Source organism: Triticum aestivum, chromosome 2A, assembly GCF_018294505.1.
Source record: "Triticum aestivum cultivar Chinese Spring chromosome 2A, IWGSC CS RefSeq v2.1, whole genome shotgun sequence".
NCBI classification, from domain to species: Eukaryota; Viridiplantae; Streptophyta; class Magnoliopsida; order Poales; family Poaceae; genus Triticum; species Triticum aestivum.
Window position 1 is genome coordinate 561,412,233 of NC_057797.1, and position 19,300 is coordinate 561,431,532.

General features: G+C 45.8%; 1 protein-coding gene across 2 annotated transcripts; it reads right to left on the bottom strand.

Moving 5' to 3' along the window:
* Nucleotides 1-25: 25 nt before the first annotated feature.
* Nucleotides 26-3,222, bottom strand: LOC123189422 (uncharacterized). Of its 2 annotated transcripts, none has more exons than XM_044601834.1 (4): nt 2,690-3,222; nt 1,978-2,613; nt 946-1,872; nt 26-702 (listed from the first exon to the last, which is right to left on the bottom strand). In XM_044601834.1, the coding sequence occupies exons 2-4, from the start codon at nt 2,008-2,010 to the stop codon at nt 568-570; spliced, it is 1,095 nt and encodes a 364-aa protein (XP_044457769.1). In that variant the 5' UTR covers nt 2,011-2,613; nt 2,690-3,222; the 3' UTR covers nt 26-567. The 2 variants fall into 2 exon arrangements, with proteins under 2 accessions (XP_044457769.1, XP_044457768.1); XM_044601833.1 differs by having other exon boundaries at nt 2,687-3,222.
* Nucleotides 3,223-19,300: the final 16,078 nt, after the last annotated feature.

The window sequence follows — 19,300 nt, forward strand, 5'->3', positions numbered from 1 at the left end:
CTATGAGCTTATCCCAATCCAAAAATGTCAAAATACTCTAAAAATTTACTAAATATTTTCTCCATTAGACAAACACTTCACATAGCTTCAATTCAAAGGAAAGCAAGAGTACTACTAAATTATAGTTCAGAGGATTTGCAAACTAGTACTAATACTAGGTAGTACATCTCTTTTTGTTAATTACGTCCAGAAGCGAACCATAGCAGGCAAAGACCTCCCCAATTCTTCAGTGATATGTGTGCGTTCATCAGCATTCCGTGGATACCTCGATGGGTACTTCATCTCAGGATCCAAGACACCACAGCGCAGACATACCTTCTTCCTGTCATGCAGAGATATCTCTGCCATATTATCCGCATGTTCCATGACACACCTGATGAATCGCACAAAGATGTCGTCAGGTTGGAAGCCATAGATGGTGAGCTTAACCAGATTCTTGTGCTTGAAATCAGGGGGGTGGCTTCCACTCCACGTCTGCCTTTTCACAGAAACCATTGTTCTTCCGGAACTCTTTGTCTCTCATCACCATATTGCACCAATGATCCAAGACTGTGATGCAGAGCTCTTTTAGGGACGGTGCAGCTTCAATAATAAACATTGCCAAGCTAAATCACATCCTTCAGAAAGATTGTCCAGATTCACCTGCTGTAGTTGGCTGAGCACAGGCCTGAGCAGCTTCGAGCTTTCTGGCAGAACCCAAATCTGGGAAAGGAAAAACAATTTACAAACTGAATGCAAGTTGCATATAAATCACATTCTCAACTGGTGGAGAAGACCAACTTAAGCTACTACTGTTACTCCCTCCGTTCCATATTGTGTGTAGCTGATTTATTACAACTTTGTACTAAATCAGCGACACTTAATATGGAACGGAGGGAGTATTACATATAACCATCATATATAGAGTGAGAATGGACAGGTATGATTCAAATGGCTAATTAGTACCTTTTCACTTTGAAAATCCAGATGCAGGTTGCCTATGTAAGGAACATTACCAAGGAGCTGACTTAACTCAAGAGTCCTAGTTGGTCGGGTGCCAATTTTAGCAAGCCTCAGCTTTGAAAGCTGTGGTACAAAACCAAAATACAGGGGACCTTTATGAGAGTTGAACCAGCCCTTATAGCTCACCCGTTGGAGTTTTGGTAGACATGTCAGCTCAACTATCTCAAATTTCCCATACTCGACCTCGAGCTCAGTAAGTTTAGCATGTTCTAGTTGCACCACAGAATTCATCCCCGAGTCGCAATTGGTTAAATGCAAAGACTCCAAGAGCTTGCAAGTGGTGAGGATGTTGGGTATGTCTAGTTCACCAAACCTCATATTGCGCAGCCACAGGCGCTTGAGGCCAGCAAATGCATCCAGACAAGCACTGAAAAAATCATTGAACTGCTTCGCATGATAGAGGAGATCGGCAGGAGAACACTTCTTATGAATTTTCTCTGTTATGATCTCAAACTCAGCTGCACCAACCTTCTGTGTTGCCATGGTGCGGGCGACAGATTTGTCAATTGTGTAACAATCAGGTTGCATCAAGATGAATCTGATTTTGAGTTTGCTAATGGTGATCTCCGGACTCTTTGTGCTCAAGATATTATCCGTTACATGAGCCACAACACTGTTGGTTCTGACATATTCACTGTTGGTTCTAACATTGTGACCTAGAATGGAACTACAACTTAGGAAGAACTGCGAGAGCTTGGTGTAGAGCTTCATCATTCGCTTTGATAGGATGCAGGTCATTATTGCATCGAGCGTGTCCACCCTCTCCAGAATGTTGAGTAGAATGTCATTAGGCAGCTTGCTAAGCCTGTCTCCGACTTCTTCGCTGCCAGCAGCGTCTTTGTTGAGGGTTGCTTTCTGTGTTGCATTTACCTGGAACAACAAATAATCAGTCTTTAGAAGAACCTTTCGTTTGTACTAGTACATAGTACAAATATCAATCAGGCACAACAGAAACAAAACAGAAACAAAACTTACATTGTTTCTGCGGTGACGTCTTTTCTTCATCATGGCTGATCAGATCAACTGGTCTTGTTGAAAAAACTGTTCTTGATGATGAGACGCCTGAACTATTTGGATCGACCTTATTGGATCTGCGACAAGCGGCGGATGCCTGATCTGCCCATATTCGAATCCCCCTACTACTCCTCCTCTGCTTATTTAGGCCGGCGCAACAAAGGAGACTAATCACCGGCAAAAATCAAATCAGGGATGCCAACTTATTCGATCGACGAGGGCCCCTTCCTACTCCTCCGACTCTCTATTTATTAAGGCCAGCTCTAGTCCAGAAGGGAGGAGATATTAAAGGAGAGGGGGGAGGATCCTGATTACAACTCCTTAATAGACCCAGAAAAAATTCCTCCTTTTGGACAGCCCTCGCCGCACAAACAGAAATTTATCTTTTCAGTTTTGCTAAGGCACATCTAGATGTGCCATAAGTATTGCACATCTAAGTCTTATGTCATTGATCTTACATTGTGATTCGTGTGGATATTTTCTTTTTCTTTTTTTCTTTCCTCTTTATGCTTGATTCACTCACTTAGATGTGCAATAACTAGAGCATATCTAGATGTGCCCTAGACCTATCTTTTCTCTTCCCCGATTGCACAATTCCTACAAAAGGGAGGAGATTATTAGAGGAGAGGAAGAGGAGATTATTAGAGGAGAGGAAGAGGATCCTGATTACAACTTCTCAACAGACAGACTCCTTCGGAAAAAAATTACTCCTTTTAGACTGCGCCTGCCGCACGAACAGAAGCAAATTAAGTCCGTCTCCCGCAAGATTATTTCGCCCGAAACGCAGCCAGGCATATTAGCCCAGGCAGTGGAGGTGGCGACGAAGGAGAGCGATGGAGGTCGGCGGCGGATGGCAGGGGTTGCAGTGGGGGCTGTCGCAAGGGATGGTGTGGTGGCTAGCGGCGAACGGCAGGTATTGGATAGGGGGCTGTCGCAGGTGTGGGGTAGGGGACCGCCGCAGGAGATCATGGTGGCCGGAGCCGGACGGGAGGTGTGGGGTAGGGGGCTGTCGCAGGGGATGACGATGGAGGAGAGTCGTGGTGGCCGGAGCAGGACGGGAGGTGTAGGGCAGCGGGCTGTCGCGGGGGATGGCGGCGGCGTAGAGTGGTGGTGGCAGGCGGGAGCGGAGCGGAGCAGGGAAGGGGTAGGTGGTTGCCGCAGGGGAGGGGCGGCGCCTACGGATCCCCACGATCGGCTATCCAGCGAATTAATTTTTTTCTTAGGGGAACCACAGCCAGCGAATTGTCTTTTTTTTTAGCATCAGTACAGACACAAGCGCTCATATACACGCGCATACACTCATCCCTATGAACGCACGCACGCACACCCTACCCCTATGAGCACCTCCGAGAGACTGAGCCGGCATATCATCTTGAGATTTACGAAGTCACCGTAGGCGCCTTGTCTTCGACGGGAACGTCTCCTCCCACGAAAAGCGCATCCCCGGAAATCCTGAAATAAATCCAGGAATAATGCGAGCACCAGGATTTGAACCCTGGTGGGTTGGGGATACCACTGTCCACCTAACCAACTCAACTACAGATTGATTCGCAATTTGTCTTTCTTTAGGGGAACCACATCCAGCGAATTGTTTTCCTTTCTTACGGGGGAAGCACATCCAGCGAAACGAGGTCACGTTGCGCTAAATGGCACAGAGTCCCATTTAAAACCATGTACACATTGAAAATATTTGCATATTTTTAATAACTTTAGACTGTAATCAAATTCAAATGAGTATTTTTAAAATGTTATTCATTTTTTTTTGGTAAAATTAGGTTTTAGCAACACTTAGGGTACCAACCTTTTTAGATGAAAAATTAAGGGGATGGGAAACCCAACACCACAACCGACTCCCAGGATGGGTGCTTAGGGCATCTCCAACGGTAACCCGCAAAAAACCTTACCGCATTAGTCGGATGCGGGAAATAGTAACCATAGCCGCATACATCTGGGCTTTCAGATTTTTCCCCCAGTTGACACGATCAAGTAGCCACATGCAAAGGGCACGAAAGTTCAAATGGCCGCATGCAACACTAGTTTAAACTTAAAAAACTTCAAATATTTTATATCCCAACATTGTTGTCTCCTTTCACCGCCCACTGATGCTAAATCAGGTCCTCCTTGAGCTGCTCGTGAGTTGGTCGATGCCGAATTTGTTGATGCATTTGAATAAACTCCTCAAATGTGGTCGAATTCTCGTCCGGAAGTTGGATAAGACCACTCATGTTCTCAAATTCCAAAGTTGCAGCAGCGTTGTCACCCTCATCCTCGATGATCATGTTGTATATGATCACACAACATGTCATCACCTCCCACAAGGTCTCCGGATCCCATTGTTTTGCAGGTCCACGAACAATTGCAAAATGGGACTGAAGGACTTCAAATGACCTCTCGACATCATTTCTAGCTGCTTCTTGTCTTTGGGCAAAGTGAGACTTTTTCTAGCCAACTAGGTTTGAGATGGTGCTGACAAAGGTAGCCCATGGAGGATACATACCATCAACCAGATAGTAGCTCATGGTGTACTCATGTCCATTGACAGTATAGTGGCAAGGAGGAGCTTTTCCTTCAATCAGCCTCGCAAACAACGACGATCATTGCGGCACATTGATGTCAGTGTGAGACCCGGGCATGCCAAATCCAAAGATCCTATGATGCGACTGCTTCAAGAATGGTGGTGTGATTCTTAACATGACCCTGATATTGCCCTTGTAAAGCCTTCGGCCAGTGTCGTGGAATTGTCACAGCAGATGTCCTAGTGAAAGGACTTAAGCGTGGAGCCATTGCAACTAGGAAGCTTAAAGGGGTTAAAACGGGACAAAGGACATGAGGGTTTATACTGGTTCGGCCCCTTGCGGTGAAGGTAAAGGTCTAATCCAGTTTGAGGTGGTATTGCTTATGTTTCGATTGCTAAGGAGCGAATCCGCTTGACCTAGCTTCCGATCTGTGGTTACTTGTCCTGAACCGTCGTGGGGTCATCCCTTTATATACAGAGGCTGACGCCCAGCGGCTCATAGAGTCCCGGCCGGCTCATAAATAGTGTCCGGCTCGGTCTCTAATTATTCCTACCTTACAATACAAGTTATGTACATATGTCGGTTTATCTCTACGGGCCTTGAGTCACCTTTGGGTTTTGGGCCCTTAACTGAACTGCCATCTTCCAGAGCTGACTTGGGCTTCATGAATCGCCATAGGTGTAACCCGGCCCCTCCTAGGCGGGTCATACCTAATAGTCATATCCCCAACATTAGGCCCCAGATTGATTTGAACTGGTTCATGTCAATCTTCAACACTTATAGGAAATCTTTTGCTCCTTATCGTGCGAAAATTTGTAACCCGCCATGACATCATCTCCAGGATTTGTGATAACTCGCCATGACGTTATCTGCAATTACTTCACACTTTATCTAATATATCTCAACGGATCTTTATCTTAATGATTATCCCGAGAATCGAGGCGTCCTGGTAGTTGGATGACCATATTTTCGGTCTCCTCGTATTTCGCACCTGCACGTTCCCTATTTCCTTATAAATAGGATCCGAAAGCCATCTCCCATTTTTCTCCTTCTTTCTTCTTTCCCTCGCAACCCTTCTACCGCTCGAGCTCCATCACCGCCGCAGAGCACCTCGTCTTCCTCAACCTCGGCCGCTGCATCAACCTGAGTCGATCCAGATAACGGCGGCAATCCTCCATAGCAGATCTGCGGCGGTAAGTTTCTGCCTTCTCCTACCTTAGATCCGCACTAGAGTTTGCGAGCTTCTCTGTGTTCTTCGTAGTTCATCGTAGTTCATCTTCCAGGCTGTACCACGAGCTCCTTTAATATGGAAATGGCGTTAAACCAATGCGGTAGTCGTTTGTTTCCACTTTTGATATCAGTAGATCCCCTTTCCTGGAAGAAAAAACCTTGTGCAAGCTCATGAACTCATTTGTACCGACTTTTAGGTCTAGATTTATTTTCCTTTTCCTGAACAGCCATTGATCCAAAATAATAGTTGCAGCCTGTGAAACTTGTTTATCTCAGTAGTTAGCCAATTTTTCGTTGCTGGCAACTCTTGAATATCTTTAGGTATGGCGGTTTACCATGCCGGCTTATTTTCCCCGTATATACCATTAGCCCTTATTTAAACCGCCATTATACATCTGTACTACAATCATTAGCTTGCAATTCCACCACCTAATTTGAGCCGGCAAATTACTTCCTTTTAGATTGTCTTTTCACCATGCCGCCGAAGACGATGACAACTTGCAACTGGGTCCCTTCCACAGTCATCGAGGATACTCTAAAGGATTTTGTCACTATCGGATACTTACCAGAGAAGAGTGTCATGTCTTACCGCGCCCCTGACCCGGCCGAAGAGAGACCTCAGCCAAAGGATGGTGAGATCATCGTCTTCACTGATCATATGAACCGGGGTTTCTCGCCGCCCGGCTCAAAATTCTTTAGAGACATTCTGCATTTTTTCAAGCTTCATCCACAAGACCTTGGACCCAATTCCATATCAAACATCTGCAATTTCCAAGTTTTCTGCGAGGTTTATCTTCAAGACGAACCTACTGTTGAACTCTTCAGAGAATACTTCTACTTGAACCGCCAGAACGAGTACACCAACGGTCCCAGCTTGGAACTTGGCGGGATTTCGATTCAACGCAGACGGGATGTTGTCTTTCCTCTAGTAGTCTTGACAAGCCATCCCAAGGATTGAAACCAAACCTGGTTCTACTGCAAGGATACGTCGCCGGCTTATGAAAATCCAATGCCGGGTTATCGCGCTGAGCTTCTTAATGCTAAATATTTACTCCCTGACAAACTTTCTGCCGCTGAACGCAAGAAGCTTACCCCAAAAATCAAAACGGTTCAAGCTTGCTAGGAAATGGCTTAACTGGACTTGACTTGATCTGCTGCTGGATCGCATGGCGGATCATCCCTCTGAGCCGCCGATCTGACTTGATGTGCAACTATACCAGAGGAACAGACAATCCATGACATCATAGTTCCTTGCGTCTAACCGAAGAAGCTATTGTTGAAATGTCAACCACCCTCGTCAACAGCAAATATGAAGACTGTAGCATAGTAGGGTTGAATCCTTTCTACAAGCTTAACCCGGCACCAGAGGTAAATCTTCTGGACTCCTTTTTCCTTAGCAGTTAAGTATTTGCATGAGTTTCAACATGTTATTTTTCTACAGGCTAAGTCTGACTTTTGGAAGGCCAAATATGATCATGAGGCTGCCAAAAAAGCTAGAGCTGCTGCATTAGCGGCCAAGAAAATCGCCAGAAAGTCTAGGAAGAAAACAACTGCTTCTGACTTACTCAAGCTGGATGACACCTCTGAGTCGGAGGTAGCCCTTGACTCTCTTGGCCTGCTTTTTAACAACCTTATTGACACTGACTATTACCAGGAGGACACGGGGGCCAGCCAGGCAGTTGAAGAAGAGATAAATATTATTTCCTCTGACTCAGAACCTTTACCAAGGCAGAAACTTCGGTGGGTAACCTGGAAAGTAAGGTTTTCACACCCCTTGGCTTATTTAGATCCTCATTTTCTTTTGAAACAACAGCAACATGAGAGCCGCTGTCAGACCCGGGCCGATGGAGATGATGAGTTACCCTCCTTCTTACCAAAAACCCCTCGGAAACACCAAAATGAGGTTCTTTTAGACCTTAACTCTGATAAACAAGTTACTTTTATAAGTCACTCAATTATAATTCCACTTTTGCAGGAGATTGCTCGTTCCTCCTCTGGTGATTCTTCACAAACTCAGCTGCCGACTTTTAGGACCACCCCGGGTAAAGATAGTTATTCTTCTTCTGCACCTTTATGCCTGCATCGTTATACTGACTCATCAAATTATTTCTTAGTGGACAAGCAAAGCCCAAGAAAGCAAAGGTGGCAAAACCGTCTGAGGATCCAAAAGCTGCTGAACCGGCGCAGCCGACTCTTGTCCTGAAACAAACTGAAGCACCAGAAGACCCTGCCATCAACGTTCAATCAGATGTACCTGAGCCATCTGTTGACGAAACCGTTCTTAATCCATCCACTGCTGAACCATCAAGCTCAGCTAACCAGCCAGAGATTCACGACGATGATGTTTTAATCACTGACACCAGATTTATTGAACCAGGGAATCCAACTGTGCTAGCAAGACACTCCACAAAACAAGAAGTCATGGAGAGGCAGAAAGTGAGGTTTGATGTCTCCCACTATGCCCATTTGAGTAATGGTGAAGTACTATCTTGCTATCTCAGTCAAGTCCACTCCAGCCGTGATTCAGAGATTGAAATGGTCAAACAGATGCACCAAAAATATGAGGTATGTTCTCCGGTTTATATAAGTTATGTACCCTAGCAGCCCCAAGTTTGTTGATTATGATAGGAGTGAATGATCTGTAGACTTTTAATAGACTTATAAGCCTTAGATTCCTTTCGACGCCCGGTTTACAACCAAACCGGATGCTGCTAGTGTTTCAATTTGCCTTCGGTGGTAAAAACAGCAATATGCATTAGCCCCCAAGTGCCAAGTGGTCTTGCTTGCAAAGCACTTGGGACTTCTGGAAAGAATCCAGTTCCTTTGAAAAAATTACGCCGACAGACATTAGCCCCCAAGTGCCAAGTGTTATTGCTGGCAAAGTACTTGGGACTTGTTTTATAATCCTCCATGCAACTATCATCTACATAAGCCGCCATGAAACTAAGCAACCTTATGTTGTATACAGGCTGCAACCACAGAACTGGAGTCCCAATTTTCTGAGGCCAACAACCGGCTGGCGACTCAAGAGACTGAAAGAAAGAAAACTGAATCCAAACTCCAATTGAGTGTATCTGAAGCAGAAAAACTGAAGACTAGCTTTAGTGCAGAGAAAAAGGCTTGGGCCAATGAGAAGACTGCCTTGACTAGCGTGCCGAGACGGCCGAGGCGGCTCTGAAAGAAGTTATCGCTGAACTCACCGGTTTAAAGAACCGTGTGTCTCAGATGGTTTCTGCAATCTTTGGTAAATCACCTTATTATTTACTCAAAGTCTATATTTGTCACCATAATGTAAGCCGCCTACTTAACTTTTGGGAAAACTTGATAGGTCCCCGGAGCAGCAACTTGAGTCAAGACACCCTGATAAAGCTCAAGGCAGTTTACACACTTGTGGAGCAATTGTAAACTACAGCTCAATAGGCTCTTGCCATTATCTCCCCAGCAAACCAAGAACCAAACTTATTGAGTGATGTCTTGAAGAAGCTGTCCATCTAACCCGCCAGGTTCTAGGAAATCAAGTGTTCTTGCGTGAGAGCCGGAGCCGTAACTGGTTAAACCGCTCCAAAGCCTGGGTACCGGAGTTAGTCCCGGCGGACATAGCCAGTGGGTACCCCAGCCTTAAGGAAGATGGAACTCCTTTCGACCAAGAAGACTTTGCTGCCTGTGTGAAAGGGATTCGTCCTCATGCCACCATTATTGCTGAAGAAACCAATCTCACCACGTATCAGCTGGGTTTTGATGCAGAAAATAAGAAGATGGCGACCGCTTCATATAAAGTGATGGACTTAGTTCCACCGATTCCAAAACACACTTTTGCCCCAGAAATTGACCCGTCTGGTCTGATTGATGATGAGGCTGAGTTTGTCGCCCTTCATGGCTTTGATTGGTCCAAACCCAATTTCCAAATGGTGGAGGATGACAAACTGACAAGGGATGAGTCACAACCATCTAGTCAACCCGGCCAGGATTCATAAACCGGCTCTAGTATATCATCTGCTATGTGTGAGAGTAAAAAACAGTGTTATCCTTTTGGGCTCCAAGCGCCTTGTAATAGGCTAGCTTAAAACTTCATGTTCTGCTTATGCCATCGTGCATATTGGGATGCGTACAACAATTTTATCTGTTATGTGGAGATAAGCTTGACATCCCTTAAAATATCAATAGTGTTGAATCTGTTCCTGCATGCAAAAAATTGTCCTGGCGGTTTATCGCCGGAGGGGTCATAACGCCCAATACACAACCATGGAAACCAACATAGCTTTATAACCAAGGCTGGATGCAAGAATAACCAATCATGAAATATATCATTCTTATGATATTGAATTATGCTGGTGGCTTACCACAGGGTGGATCATAATATCTTACATACGACCATTAATATTGAAAGAAAAGACACATATGAGCCTGTTATGAATTTTAACTTTGAAACACAACGACAATATCATACCTATGATTTTGAATTTGCACTGCCGGTTCATGTAAACTGAACAGTAAGGGTGATAACCCAATATTTTAGAAGCCAACGCTTCCACATGTATGATGATTGTCATACCCTGGCGACTTATCGTCCAAAACAAAGCCGGGTTAAATTGAAACCATACTTATACTTAGATCTGGACAAAAAGTCTCAAGCGAAAAACAAAGATTGTTTCCAAAAAAACTTGAGCAAAAGATAAAAAGACATATTTGAGGCTTCTGATTTGAATACGATCAGTAAACCGGACCAAAGGGGTTAAGCTAGGATTCGAATACGATCATGTAGCCCCCAGTGGCTTTGGCATTGCGCCGATCAAGAGGGTACCAACAGCTGTGTTCTCTTTGGTTCGAATAAGACATATGTTTGAACAGGAAGCCCCCAAATGACATTGAGAGGTTTTTAACGACCCTGATTCGAATACGATCAAAGTCGGACCCAAAAGGGGTTAAGCTATGATTCGAATACGATCAAGAAACCCCATAGTGAGTTTGTCATTGTGCCGACCAAGAGGGTACCGACAGCTATGTTCTCTTTGGTTCGAATACGACCTATGTTTGAACAGGAAGCCCCCTAGTGATCATGAGGTTTAACGGCTAGATTTGAATACGATCGTGAGCCGGACCAAAGGAAAGCCAGACTCGAACACGATCAGCCCCCTTTTGGTCGTTTTAAATTTTTATAATGAAGACATATGAACTTTGAGGATGAAAAGGACGGAGGTCCTGTTTTATTACTTATCATAATATATACATCATCAAAATATGTACATCATGAGAGCCGGTGGCTCAAGTATAGCAAGGCTGAAGATGAGCGATATTCCACGGCCGGCGGGTCTCCTCCTCCGATTTACGTGAGTCTTTGTGCTCTCGAACATCAATGAGGTAGTATGACCCGTTGTTCAAGTTCTTGCTGACCACAAAAGGCCCTTCCCAAGGTGGGGATAATTTGTGTGCATCAGTTTGATCCTGGATGAGCTGGAGCACCAAGTCACCTTCTTGAAAGGTTCTGGACTTAACCCGGCGACTGTGATAATGACGCAAATCCTGTTGGTAAATCGCCGAGCGGGCTGTTGCCAAGTCACGCTTTTCATCTAATAGGTCAAGTGCATCCTGATGGGCTTGTTCGTTATTAGCTTCAACATAAGCCGCCACGCGGGGCGAGTCATGACATATGTCACTTGGTAGAACCACCTCTGCTCCGTAAACCATGAAGAAAGGCGTATAACCCGTAGACCTATTAGGAGTAGTATTGATGCTCCATATCACAGAGGGTAAGTCCTCCACCCAACAACTCGGTGTTCGTTGTAAAGGAACCAGAAGCCGGGGCTTGATGCCTTTCAAGATTTCCTGATTAGCTCTTTCTGCTTGACCATTGGATTGGGGATGAGCTACTGACGAAACATCAAGCCGGATATGCTCACGTTGACAGAACTCCTCCATAGCGCCTTTGGACAGATTAATACCATTGTCAGTTATGATGTTGTGTGGAAAGCCAAAACGAAAGATCACCTTTTTCATGAATTGAACCGCTAAGGCTGTGTCACACTTACTAACCGGCTCTGCCTCAACCCACTTTGTGAATTTATCAACCACCACTAGAAGGTGTGTCTTTTTATCTTTGGACCTTTTGAAAGGCCCAACCATGTCAAAAGCCCCCAGACTGCAAATGGCCAAGTAATTGGAATCATCCTCAATTCTTGAGCTGGCACGTGAGCCCGTCGTGAGAACTTCTGGCAACCATCACATTTACTGACTAGATCTTCCGCATCAGCGTGAGCCGTCAGCCAATAAAAACCATGACGGAAAGCTTTGGCCACAAGAGACTTTGAACCGGCGTGATGGCCGCAATCTCCTTCATGGATCTCACGAAGAATTTCTTAACCTTCCTCAGGAGAGACACAACGTTGAAACGCCCCAGTGACACTACGATGATGCAACTCACCATTGGCAATTGTCATTGACTTAGACCGCCGGGTTATCTGTCTAGCCAAGGTTTCATCCTCAGGCAACTCGCCCCGGGTCATATAAGCCAAATATGGCACTGTCCAATCTGGGATGACGTGAAGAGCTGCCACCAACTGAGCCTTCAGGTCTGGAAGAGCCAAGTCTTCCTTTGTGGGTAACTTGACAGAAGGGTTATGCAGAATATCTAAGAAAGTGTTAGGTGGCACCGGCTTACGCTGAGACCCCAGCCGGCTTAAAGCATCAACCGTCTCATTCTTTCTGCGATCAATGTGCTCCACTTGGTAGCCCTTGAAATGTCCAGCAATGGCATCAACTTCACGGTGATAAGCCGCCATGAGAGGATCCTTGGAATCCCACTTGCCTAATACTTGTTGAGCCACCAAATCTGAGTCGCCAAAGCACCTTACCCGGCTTAAGTTCATCTCCTTAGCCATCCGAAGACCATGGAGCAAGGCCTCATACTCACCTGCATTGTTAGTACATGGAAACATCAACCGTAGCACATAACAAAATTTGTCACCTCGAGGGGAAGCTAAAACAACTCCAGTCCCCGAGCCCTCCAATTGCCTGGACCCTTCAAAATGAATAGTCCAATATGTATTGTCCGGCTTCTCTTCAGGAATCTTTAGCTCTGTCCAATCGTTGATGAAGTCCGCCAATGCTTGAGACTTGATAGAGGTGTGTGTCACATACTTCAAACCATGAGGCCCAAGTTCAATGGCCCACTTGGCGACTCGTCCTATGGCTTCTCTATTTTGAATGATATCTCCTAAAGGAGCAGAACTAACCATAGTGATGGGATGACCCTGGAAGTATTGCTTAAGTTTCCGGCTTGCCATGAATACCCCATAGACGAGCTTCTGCCAATGTGGATACCTTTGCTTAGACTCAATAAGCACCTCACTGACATAGTAAACCGTCTGTTGAACTGGATATTCCTTGACCGCCTCCTTGCGCTCTATGACGATGGCCACACTGACGGCACGTGTGTTAGCAGCCACATATAACAATAATGGCTCCTTATCAATAGGAGCAGCAAGGACCGATGGCTCAATGAGCTGTCTCTTCAAATCTTCAAAGGCAGCATTAGCAACATCACTCCAGATAAAGTCGTCTGTCTTTTTCATCATCTGATACAATGGTATGGCCTTCTCACCTAACCGGCTTATGAACCGGCTTAAAGCAGCAATACAACCCGCCAAACACTGAACATCATTGATACATGCCGGTTTAGCCAAAGAGGTGATTGCCTTGATCTTCTCGGGTTAGTCTCGATGCCTCTGTTAGAAACCAGAAAACCCAAAAGCTTGCCCGTTGGCACTCCAAAAACACACTTGGCCGGGTTAAGCATCATCTTGTAGACCTAGAGGTTATCAAAGGTTTCATTTAGATCATCTATCAAGGTCTCCTTCTCTCTGGACTTCACCACAATGTCGTCCACATAAGCATGAACATTGCGCCCAATCTGACTGTGTAGACAGTTCTGCACACATCACTGATAAGTCGCCTCGGCACTCTTAAGCCCAAAAGGCATTGACACATAGCAGAAGGCTCCAAACGGAGTAATAAAAGTCGTCTTCTCCTGGTCCTTAACTGCTATCTTGATCTGATGATAACCAGAATAAGCATCCAAAAAGCTCAAACGCTCACAACCTGCCGTAGCATCAATGATTTGATCAATACGAGGGAGAGCGAAAGGATTAGCCGGACAAGCCTTGTTTAAGTCCGTGTAACCCACACACATACGCCAGGTGCCGTTCTTTTTAAGCACGAGCACTGGGTTAGGCAACCACTCTGGATGGAAAACTTCAATAATGAACCCGACTGCCAAGAGCCGTGCCACTTCCTCACCAATGGCCTTACGCCTCTCCTCATTAAACTGCCGAAGAAACTGCTTGACCGGCTTAAACTTTGGATCAATATTGAGAGTGTGCTCAGCGATTTCTCTCGGTACACCCGACATGTCATAAGGTTTCCATGCAAAGATGTCCCGGTTCTCACGGATGAACTCAATGAGCGTGCTTTCCTATTTGGGATCCAGATTAGCGCTGATACTGAACTTCTTAGATGAGTCGCCTGGGATAAAATCAACAAGCTTGGTTTCATCAGCTGATTTAAACTTTAGCACCGGCTCATGTTCTGTGGTTGGCTTCTTCAAAGACATCATGTCCGCCGGGTCAACATTGTCCTTATAGAACTTCAACTCCTCTATTGCACACACAGATTCAGCGTAAGCAGCATCACCTTCCTCACATTCCAATGCTATATTCTGACGCCCATGCACTGTGATGGTGCCCTTATAACCCGACATCTTGAGCTGCCGATAAACATAACACGGTCGCGCCATGAACTTGGCATAAGCCGGCCGTCCAAACAGGGCGTGATATGGGCTCTTGATTTTGACCACTTCAAAAGTTAACTTCTCAGCCCTAGAATCATGCTCATCTCCAAAGGCTACTTCTAGTTTAATCTTACCCACTGGGTATGCCAATTTACTAGGCACCACTCCATGGAAAACGGTGTTGGATGTATTAAGACTCTTACCAGTCAACCCCATAAGACGGAATGTCTCATAATACATGATGTTGATGCTACTGCCTCCGTCCATGAGCACTTTAGTGAATTTATATCCACCAACCTGAGGTGCCACCACCAAGGCCAAGTGACCCGGATTGTCAACCCGGGGAGGGTGATCTTCCCTACTCCATAGAATAGGCTGCTCCAACCATCTCAAATAACGAGGAACTGCCGGCTCAACGGCGTTCACAGCCCTTTTATGAAGCTTCTGATCTCGTTTGCACAAACTGGTGGTGACACTACTAGGGAAAAGCCTAGCAGTAGCGCGAGTAAAATGCTTATCAGTAGTGCGGGTAGCTGCACTACTAATACGGCACTACAGCTAACGCGGTACTGCTAAGTAGCAGTAGCGCCTCATTTTAACACACGCTACTGGTAAGATTCTGTGTATAAGGTTTTTCCTAGTAGTGTGAACACATGATATTGTCCACTATTCAGCTGCTTTGGATTGCTCTGATAACCATATTGCTGCTGCTGCTGACCTCCCTGGCCAGATTGCTGATTATAACCACCTTGACCTCCTTGAGAGCCTTGAAAGCCGGAATTTGAACCGCCGCTCGGGCCGTGAAAACCGTCGCCACCTGAGCCACTACCCGGCCCATGGTTGCCATCGAACATGTTAGAGTTCTTGAAAGCCTTCATGATTAAGGATGGCAATAGGTCGGGTTTGGATCAGGTTGAACAATATCAAATCCATATCCATATTCATGAAGACAGTCTTTGCCCGCCCATGAAAAAAATCCACGGGTGAAAAATTGTGTCCATGTCCAAACCTGATGGATATCCATATCCACTGGATATCCATTGGCTCCTCTCGAGGCATATAAATAAGACATAACACAGTGTTAACATAATCTCTTCTATTCTTCACCTCATGACAGGCTAGTCTTGACATATGGTAAACATCAACTTATGGTAAATCAACGTCCACTAACAACCTAAAATCATTTAGTATATTTTTCTAACAGACGAGAATGACGAGCCATTTAACAAGGAGATAAAAATAAGGGGAGGGGCATTGGAGTAGGTTACTAAGGGGATTGAGTGTCAACTAATAAAAGTTATGATGGGGATTGTGTAATTTCTTTTGCATATTTTACATAACAAAGTGTAAAATTGCAGTGGGACATGTGACTGTGGGGTAGGCAAAGCAGATTTTTTCCCATTAAGTCATACTATCGGGCCGGGTTTGGGTATACCCATGGGTGCAAGATTATATCCATGCCCTGCCCACGAGCAATCGGGTCGGGTTTGGGCGCCGCCCATGGACACGAAAGAATATCCAAACCCTATCCATTCGGATCGGATATCCATGGGTAAAATTGCCATCCTTATTCATGATCGTACAATCCTTCCATAGGTGAGTGGCCGGTTTCTACCGAGTACCGTGCCTTGGACAGGGCTCATTGAGCAACTATTCAAGAGTAGGACCTGACCCGCCGGACCGAGGAGGTGGTCTCCCCTTACGTCGTTGATTGTTACCCTATGCATTGGTGTTAGCCACAAACTCCGGGCTACCGCCAGCCTTACGTTTATTGCCTCCCTGATTCGCCGGGTTATGCTGATGACCCTTGGTATTGCCATTCTTCTTTCCCTTCCCTGTCTTATCCTCATCAGATTCGGGATCCTTGGTACTATCAAAGTCAGCGTACTTGACCAAAGCCGCCATTAGCTGGCCCATGTTGTTACAATCGTGCTTGAGACGCCCCAGCTTCTGTTTCAGAGGCGTAAAACGGTAATTCTTCTCCAACATCAAGACTGCAGAGCCGGCATCCATCTTATCAGATGAATGTATTATGGCCTTGACCCAGTGCACCCAATGGGTCGTGGACTCACCTTCCTCTTGCTTGCAATTAGTCAAATCCAAAATTGACATGGGTCGCTTGCATGTGTCTTTGAAGTTCTGAATAAACCGGGCCTTTAACTCTACCCATGAACCAATGGAATTAGGCGGCAGCCCCTTCAACCAAGTGCGGGCCGCTCCATCCAACATCATGGTGATGTACTTGGCCATTGCTGCGTCACTGACCTCCAATAGATCCATGGCCATCTCATAGCTTTCAATCCATGCTCTGGGCTGCAAGTCGGCTGTGTAATTAGGCACCTTTCGAGGCCCCTTGAAATCCTTGGGCAAACGCTCATTACGTAGAGCCGGTACCAAACAAGGGATACCTCCAGTCCTTGTGGTCACGCCTGCCTCAATAGAAGCCGTCGGATAAATTGGAAAATACTAGTAAGCTGCCTGCTGAGCCGCCCGCTCAGCCTCCTAGCATATCCTGTCCTGATCGATCAAGTTAGGAGCTCAAACGGGTTATGCCCGCACGGCTGGTCATGGCGCTGGGTGTTGCTTGAAACGGCTGCTGAATCTATATGTCTGCTATAACTCGGGCTCCGGTTTGGGCGAGGGGTCGAATGAATCCTGTCTCGACTATAAGAATACGCCTCATGCTGTTCTAGAGCCGTTTGAAGAAGTTCTTGAAGGAAATATGCCCTAGAGGCAATAATAAATTTATTATTTATTTCCTTATTTCATGATAAATGTTTATTATTCATGCTAGAATTGTATTAACCAGAAAATAATACATGTGTGAATACATAGACAAACATAGTGTCACTAGTATGCCTCTACTTGACTAGCTCATTGATCAAAGATGGTTAAGTTTCCTAACCATAGACATGAGTTATTATTTGATCAATGGGATCACATCATTAGGAGAACGATGTGATTGACTTGACCAATTCCGTTAGCTTAGCACTTGATCGTTTTAGTTTACTGCTATTGCTTTCTTCATGACTTATAAATGTTCCTATGACTATGAGATTATGCAACTCCCGATTACCGGAGGAACACTTTGTGTGCTACCAAACGTCACGATGTAACTGGGTGATTATAAAGGTGCTCTACAGGTGTCTCCGATGGTACTTGTTGAGTTGGCATAGATCAAGATTAGGATTTGTCACTCCAATTGCCGGAGAGGTATCTCTGGGCCCTCTTGATAATGCACATCACTATAAGCCTTGCAAGAAATGCAACTAAAGAGTTAATTGTGGGATAGTGCATTACGGAACGAGTAAAGAGACTTGCCGGTAACGAGATTGAACTAGGTATTGAGATACCGACGATCAAATCTCGAGCAAGTAACATACCGATGACAAAGGGAACAACATATATTGTTATGAGCATCCAGGTTCCGCTATTGGTTATTGGCCGAAGACATGTCTCGGTCATGTCTACATAGTTCTCGAACCCGTAGGGTCCGCACGCTTAAAGTTCTGTGATGATCGGTATTATGAGTTTATATGTTTTGATGTACCGAAGGTAGTTCGGAGTCCCGGATATGATCACCGACATGACGAGGAGTCTCTAAATGGTCGGGACATGAAGATTGATATATTGGAAGCCTACATTTGGACATCGGAAGAGTTCCGGGTGAAATCGGGATTTTACCGGAGTGCAGGAGGGGTTACCGGAACCCACCGGGGGTTAATGGGACTTGGTGGGCCCTAGTGGAGAGAAAGAGGGGTCGACCAGGGCAGGCCGCGCAACCCCTCCCCCTCTGGTCTGAATTGGACTAGGAGAGGGGGGCGGCGCCCCCCTTTCCTTCTCCTTCTCTCCTTCCTTTCCCCCTCCTAGTAGGAGTAGGAAAGAGGGGAATCCTACTCCTACTAGGAGGAGGATTCCTCCTCCTGGCACGCCTACAGGGGCTGGCCGGCCTCCCCCTTGCTCCTTTATATACGGGGGCAGGGGGGCACCTCTAGACACAAGTTGATCATTGATCTCTCCCAGCCGTATGAGGTGCCCCCTCCACCATAATCCACCTCAGTCATACTGTAGTGGTGCTTAGGTGAAGCCCTGTGATGGTAGCTTCATCAACATCGTCACCACGCCGTCGTGCTGACGAAACTCTTCCCCATGCTCTACTGGATTGTGAGTTCGTGGGACGTCACCAGGCTGAACGTGTGTTGAACGCGGAGGTGCCGTACGTTCGGTACTGAGGATCGATCGATCGTGAAGACGTACGACTACATCAACCGCGTTGTGATAACGCTAACGCTTAGCGATCTACGAGGGTACGTGGACAACACTCTCCCCTCTTGTTGCTATGCATCACCATGATCTTGCGTGTGTGTAGGAATTTTTTTTTGAAATTACTGCGTTCCCCAAAAGTGGTACCAGAGCCAAGTTATTGCGTAGATGTTATATGCATAAGTAGAACACAAGTGAGTTGTGGGTGATACAAGTCATACTACTTACTAGCATGTCATACTTTGGTTCGGCGGTATTGTTGGATGAAGCGGCCCGGACCGACATTACGCGTACGCTTACGCGAGACTGGTTCTACCGACGTGCTTTGCACATAGGTGGCTGGCGGGTGTCAATTTCTCCAACTTTAGTTGAACCGAGTGTGGCTATGCCCGGTCCTTGTGAAGGTTAAAAGAACACTAACTTGACGAACTATCATTGTGGTTTTGATGCGTAGGTACGAATGGTTCTTGCTCAGCCTGTAGCAGCCGCGTAA